This window comes from Rhinopithecus bieti, unplaced genomic scaffold (genome assembly GCF_001698545.2).
Source record: "Rhinopithecus bieti isolate Rb0 unplaced genomic scaffold, ASM169854v2 scaffold_33121, whole genome shotgun sequence".
Taxonomy (NCBI): domain Eukaryota; kingdom Metazoa; phylum Chordata; class Mammalia; order Primates; family Cercopithecidae; genus Rhinopithecus; species Rhinopithecus bieti.
The window spans coordinates 35,350-42,433 of record NW_016814090.1 but is presented as its reverse complement, the minus strand read 5'-3'; the positions used below and the strand labels follow the sequence as shown (position 1 = coordinate 42,433).

Genomic DNA, 7,084 nt, shown 5'->3' with positions numbered 1-7,084 from the left:
GTGGCTCATGCCTGTAATCCTAACACTTTGGGAGGCCAAGGCAGGCTGATCACTTGAGGCTAGGAGTTCAAGACCAGCCTGGCCAACAAAGCGAAACTCTGTCTCTACCAAAAATACAAAAATTGGCCAGATGTGGTGGTGCGGGCCTGTAGTCCCAGCTACTCAGGAGGCTGAAGCTGGAGAATTGCTTGAGCCTGGGAGACGGAGGTTGCAGTAAGCTGAGATCACACCACCGCACTCCAGCCTGTGTGACAGAATGAGACTCCGTCTCAAAAAAATAAATACGATAAAGAAGAAATACTCTAGAGTCTAGGATCATGGTTTTTAAACTCAATATGGCTGCACACTGGAATCATCTGGAAAATGTTGGGGCTCAGAAAATGATACCCCTGACTGAATAGGGCACTTTGGCATGCTGAGTGCTTTGAATTAAAGAAAACGGTGGCCGGGCGTGGTGGCTCAAGCCTGTAATCCCAGCACTTTGGGAGGCCGAGACGGGCGGATCACGAGGTCAGGAGATCGAGACCATCCTGGCTAATACGGTGAAACCCTGTCTCTACTTAAAATACAAAAAACTAGCCGGGCGACGAGGCGGGCGCCTGTAGTCCCAGCTACTCGGGAGGCTGAGGCAGGAGAATGGTGTAAACCCGGGAGGCGGAGCTTGCAGTGAGCTGAGATCCGGCCACTGCACTCCAGCCTAGGTGGCAGAGCAAGACTCCGTCTCAAAAAACAAACAAACAAACAAAAAAACGGAAAGGCTTCTGAAATAGCGTCAGAACCAAGGTTTCTTTCTGACCTTCCCCTAACCCCATCTCTCAATCCCCTCTTTTCCCAAAGCATAGGGAGGGGCTTTGTCTGAAGTTCCCTTATCTGAATAAGGTAAGTTCCTCCAGAATAAATACAATAGTCTTAAAACTTCCTCCCTAGGAATATCACCAGGTAACCAGGAACTATTAACCACTGGGAAGAGAAAAGACTAAAAGTCATCACCATGCCCACACAGGCTCTTCATCTATTTTTCTGAGGGCAGCTCTGAGAGATTTTCCAGGAAACATTATCTGCCTAATAAGGCAATGTTTGGTCACAGTGAAGTTCCTCCCCTTCCCCCACCGTAATTTGCTGCTGTTTCCCCCAGAGCTCAGAGGAACTCTGTCTCAGGCAAATTTTCTGTTCTTTGAACTCATTCCTATCCTTCCCAAAATCACTAGCCCTCTAAATTGTTTACCATCCCATCTTCCTTCCCTGTGAAGTAGATGCTATTTAAGCTTCAGCCATCTGGCCCTTGAGTCTTATATTTTGTATGGCTCCTGTGCATAAGCACATTAATAAATGTGTATATTTGGCCTGGCACGGTGGCTCATGCCTGTAATCCCAGCACTTTGGGAGGCTGAGGTGGGCAGATAACCTGAGGTCTGGAGTTCAAGACCAGCCTGACCAACATGGAGAAACCCCATCTCTACTAAAAATACGAGATTAGCCGGGTATGGTGGCACATGCCTATAATCCCAGCTACTCGGGAGGCTGAGGCAGGAGAATCACTTGAACCCGAGAGGCAGAGGTTTTGGTGAGCTGAGATTGAGCCATTGCACTCCATACTGGGCAACAAGAGTGAAACTCCGTCTCAAAAAAAAAAAAAAAAAAAAACAAAAAAAAAGTGTATGTTTCTTCTCCTGTTAATTTGCCTATTGTCAGTTCATTTTAGCAGTGAACGGTCAGAGGGTGGTGGGGAAGCCCCTTTAGAGCTTTAAAAGCTATTGATGCTTGGCTCTCACTCAGAAATTCTGATATGTTCAGCCTAGATACAAGACTTTAAAAGCTCCCTAGGTGATTCTAATGCCCAGGCTGAGACCCCTGGAGGAACCCTGCAGAGCTGCATTCACTACTCAACAATCCCAATCCACACTTGAAGGGTTAAGCAGGAGTACATTTGGGCCCAGGGGGCAGGGCATTGTTTTGGGACTCGGGCCTTGCTCTGAGGTCTGTGGCCTGAGTTTGTGCCAACAAACTGAATGCGTCCTCTTTCCAAAACAAAGAGTAGAAGAGGGAGGCATTTGCAGCAAGGGGCTGTGACTTCTCTGAATTTGTCCCTCAAGCCCCAGGTGCTTTAGCCTTGGTGGGTGATGAAGTAGAGCAGCCTGGGGGTGACCTGTGCTAGGGTCCAAGGGTTTCCAAGCTCCTCAGAAAATCATACTGGCCTCAGTGGAGCTGCAGAGCCACTTGCAGGAGAACCTGGATGTGCTGTCCTATGAAAGAGTGACCATCAGGGTCTACGAGTTCATTTTGGGGTGGGCTCAGAAATCAGATTGACTCAGCAGGCCAGAGAGGAATCTGCATTTTTTTTTTTTTTTGGATGGAGTCTCGCTCTGTCGCCTAGGCTGGAGTGCAGTGGCGCAATCTCGGCTCATTGCAAGCTCTGCCTCCCGGGTTCACGGCATTCTCCTGCCTCAGCCTCCCGAGTAGCTGGGACTACAGGCGCCTACCACCACGCCCGTCTAAGTTTTGTATTTTTAGTTGAGACGGGGTTTCACCGTATTAGCCAGGATGGTCTCGATCTCCTGACCTCATGATCCGCCTGCCTCGGCCTCCCCAAGTGCTGGGATTACAGGCTTGAGCCACTGTGCCCGGCGATTTTTTTTTGACGGAGTCTTGCTCTGTCGCCCAGGCTGGAGTGCGAATGGCACAATCTCTGCTCACCGCAACCTCCGCCTCCTGGGTTCAAGCAATTCTCCCGCCTCAGCCTCCCCGGTAGCTGGGATTACAGGCATGCACCACCATGCCCGGCTAATTTTTGAATTTTTAGTAGATACCGGGTTTCACCATGTTGGCCAGGCTGGTCTCCTGAACTCCTGGCCTCAAGAGATCAGCCTCCCAAAGTGCTGGGATTACAGCCACCGCGCCCCTTCAATTAACTCCTATTTTTTGTTTGTTTTTTGGAGACAGGATTTCACTCTGTTGCCCAGGCTGGAGTGCAGCGCTGCAATCATACTCACTGCAGCCTTGACCTCTGGGCTCAAGCTATCCTCCCGCCTCAGCCTCCTGAGTAGCTGGGACTACAGGCATGCACCACCATGATTGGTTAATTTTTGTACTTGTTGTGGAGACGGGGTTTCCCCATGTTTCCCAGGCTAGTCTTGAACTTCTCAGCTCAGGCAATCCACTTTGGCCTCCCAAAGTGCTGGGATTACAGGCACAAGCCACCGCGCCCGGCAAACTTATCTCCTACTGATAGATATTGCAAAAATTTTTCTTCGACCAAAAAAAAAAAAAGATAGGTAGATGACAGATAGATATAATCCATACCATCTGTTCAATCTTGTCCTTTTTAACTTTTTCAGGGAAACTTCACCTAAGTGAACATTTAAATCCGAATTACTTCCTGTTAAACTGTTCTTCAGGAAAATCAAATAAATCTTCAAGTTTTTGTTTACCTAACAGTTTGTTGTGTCGAACAAACCTTCCTACGTTTCAGGTAAGGAAACTGCAGCTTAGGCGACAAAGCCGCTCAAATTCGCAGGTACAAGGAGCTGGATAAGAACGCCCCGCCTGGCTGGCTAGCTTCAGTTCCGCGCTCTGGACTGGAATTATGCACAGGGCGCCGCTGTGGCACTAGAAACCCCAAAGTCACAAGCTCCCCAGATCCTACCAGGCCGCGGCTACCGGCTACAGCCCAGAAGTCCGCGCCTGCGCCGCAAGCCCGCCTTCCTGAAGAAAGAGCCCAGTCCCGGCAGCGCTCTTCTCCGGCTCCGCCCTTCTTCCGCTCGACTTTCTTTGCCATTGGCTGACAACGGAGTATATAAGAACGTCATTTCCTTCGCCTGTCCTTTCCGCGCTACCTACGGAGGGGTCCATACGGCGTTGTTCTGGGTGAGTTTCTTGTGGCGTCCCTGGCGCCTCCCAAGGCTAGAAAAATGAGCTTTTCCTGCTCAAATGAAGGGTGCGAAGACTAGTTATGAAAGCCGGTCAGACCGGGTCTGTCTCCCGCCTGGCGCGCCCCACCTTAGGCCTGCGGCCTGCACGTGGCCAGGCTCCGGCCGGCGGGTTCCCACAGTGCCCCGGCAGCGGGTGGAGGTCGCCCTCCAGCGGAGGCTGGGAGCTGGGGTTCGGGCCAGGCAGCGTGTGGGCGGGAGTTCAGAAAGCGGACTAACATTCCGTGTTGCTATCCCTTCGGACCCCCACACGGCGGTGAGTCGAGGCCTAGGCTCTGATTTACACCGGCGACTTGGACAGGTTGGGTTTTCCCGTTCGCGCCGTGTGGGTCAGGAGTTAAGGTTCTTGAGTTTTGAGACAAACAAATGGTGACGGCACAGCGAAGTAATTCCAAAGCACCCTCCTACAATCTGCTTGAAAATATCTGAAACCAATTCATACATTTTTTGCCTTTAGTTTCCATATTCCAAATATACTCTTGTATATCTAGTTAACTTGGCGCATCCGGAACTGTACCTTAATTCCTATCTTGAGAAGTGTTGAATTTCCATTCGCTAATTTCGTTTAGTTTTATTATTCGGTTATTCTGCAGTCCACATCATTTCCTCAGTAAGATGTGCGCTATTCCCTAATACACGACATGTATCGGTTACTTTGCCACTCTAAGCTCAATTCCTGACACTGTAGGAAATAGAGTCTTTGGTTGCTTTTAAGGGTGTACCCCACTTAACTCACTGGAATGAAAAGAAATAGATTGCTCTCATTTCAGATTCCCGTCGTAACTTAAAGGGAAACTTTTCACAATGTCCGGAGCCCTTGATGTCCTGCAAATGAAGGAGGAAGATGTCCTTAAGTTCCTTGCAGCAGGAACCCACTTAGGTGGCACCAATCTTGACTTCCAGATGGAACAGTACATCTATAAAAGGAAAAGTGATGGTTAGTCATTGCTTTAATTTTTTGTTACTTCAGCTGTAAGTACAGATTTTGACCTTGCTTATTCTCGTGGTTAGTTCTGGGTAATTTCTTTGTATCATCTCTTCCTCAAATGAAACCAGACTCCTAGGTTGAAAACATACTTTAAATAAATGTTCTGATTGTTATTGGGAGAAAAGATTCCTGCTCCAGGGGAAGAATACGTCAGTTGCCTGCGTTATGGGACTTGAGTTGGGTCGTGAACTTGAGAAAGTTCATGAGCTGAGTTTCTAATAGCTCCCATAGTGCCTTCAACTTCATAGGTACTTATACAGGCTATTGAACTGAATTTTGAGTGGAAAGTGTGGTAAGAGGTGGGGATAAACAATATAGCTTGGAAGAACCAGAGGAGGGAAGGCATTAAGTTAGCTAAGGCACTTATTTTAAAGATAAAGCTACCAAGGATTTGGGAGTGACATGCTGTGAAGGAGATTTAGGATGAATCTTGGCATCAGTGAAGATGATAAAAGGGAAAGAGTGGCAGAAAGTCAGGAAGTGGATTCTTAAGAACCACTGATGGACAGTAAGTACAGGGAAGGAGAAAGGAGAGATGGATTCAGCCAACTGAATCTCGGCTGCACACTATTAAAGCTCAGGGTGGAGGCCAGTCTTGGCTCATGAACTTCTGAGTGTCGGAAGTGTGCTACATTAATGGCAGGATTTTCGCTAACAACCAGTAGAGCTTACCTCTATGACTGGAGTTTGGTAGTACTTGCTGCCACATACACTGAACTTGCAAAGAATGTTTGCACAGCCAGGTCAAGTGTTACAAATCCTTCTGCCCTCACTTAGGCATCTACATCATAAATCTGAAGAGGACCTGGGAGAAGCTTCTGCTGGCGGCCCGTGCCATTGTTGCCATTGAAAACCCTGCTGATGTCAGTGTTATATCCTCCAGGAATACTGGCCAGGTTTGTGGGACAGTGATTAGATTTTATATTATAGAAATGAAGGTTACAGACATTGTGCGACACACAGAAAGGTATAAGAAAATAGAAATAACTCAAATTCCACTGTTCAGAGATCTTAAGTTGGACTGAGCCATAGAAATCGCTGTTATGGCCTTTCCTCTTTTGTTTTGTTTTGTTTTTAAGACAGTCTCTTGCTCTGTAGCCCCTTGCCCAGCCTGGAGTGCAGTGGTGTGATCTCGGCTCATTGCAACCTTTGCCTCCTGAGTTCAAGGGATTCTCCTGCCTCGGCCTCCCGAATAGCTGGGATTACAGGCGTGTGCCACCATGCCCAGCTGGTTTTTGTATTTTTAATAGAGACATGGTTTCACCATTTGGCCAGGCTGGTCTTGAACTCCTGACCTCAAGTGATCCACCTCAGCCTCCCAAAGTGTTAGGATTACAGGCGTGAGCCACTGCGCCCAGCCTGTAAGACCTTTTCAACATACATGCTGGGCATCTGGCTGTATGTTGAACTTTATAATTTCATTCTGTGTAGACTTATGTCACTAAATATCTAGAAATTATCCTATTAAAGTGGTTTATCACATTTTCCCATAGTCAGAGTTTCTACCTTAAAACGAAATACTGGGACAGAAATTTGGTGTCAACTGCAACATTTTTCAGTAAGATTTTATTAGATTAGGACAGTAGTCTTTGTCTTATCCAAGTTTCGTAAGCAAAAATTTTTTAGGAATCTTAGCCAGTCATGGTGGCATTCCCCTATAGTTCCCGTTAATTGGGAGTCTGAGGCGAGAGATCCGTCAAGTCCAGGAGTTGGGGGCTGCGTGCAGTAAGTTATGATTTTGTCACTGCACTCCAAGCCTGGGGCACAGAGTGAGATCCTGTCTCTTTAAAAAAAAAAAAAAAAAAAACTGGTTGTGGGTGGCTCATGCTTTTGTAATATGGGTACTTTGTGAGGCCGAGACTGGTGGCTTGCTTTGAGCCCAGAAGTTCGAGACCAGGGTGAGCAATGTGGCAAGACTACATCTCTACCAAAAATAAAAACCGGCTGGGTGTGGTGTTGCATGCCTGTAGTCTCAGCTGAGGCTAAGGAGGGAAGATTGCTTGAACCCAGGAGGTTAAGGCAGCAGGGAGCCAAGACTGTTTACTGCATTCCAACTTGAGTGACAAGAGTGAGGTCATCTTTGCCAACTTGAATGAAAAATACCTTAATTTGTATTTTTAAGAAATGGTTAGTAAAACTTGAATCTTTTTTTTTTTTTTTTTTTTTTTTT

General features: G+C 47.3%; 1 protein-coding gene across 2 annotated transcripts in view; it reads left to right on the top strand.

Moving 5' to 3' along the window:
- The first annotated feature begins 3,759 nt into the window (after positions 1–3,759).
- The window catches only part of RPSA (ribosomal protein SA), a 6,068-nt gene continuing 2,743 nt past the window's right edge, over positions 3,760–7,084 (top strand). The window contains exons 1-3 of one of the 2 annotated variants that reach the window (XM_017849623.1): positions 3,760–3,864; positions 4,697–4,863; positions 5,692–5,810. In XM_017849623.1, the coding sequence (XP_017705112.1) occupies positions 4,731–4,863; positions 5,692–5,810 (252 nt within the window). In that variant the 5' untranslated portion in view covers positions 3,760–3,864; positions 4,697–4,730. Of the gene's footprint in view, positions 3,865–4,680; positions 4,864–5,691; positions 5,811–7,084 lie in introns of both variants that reach the window. The other variant, XM_017849624.1, reaches the window with a different exon arrangement.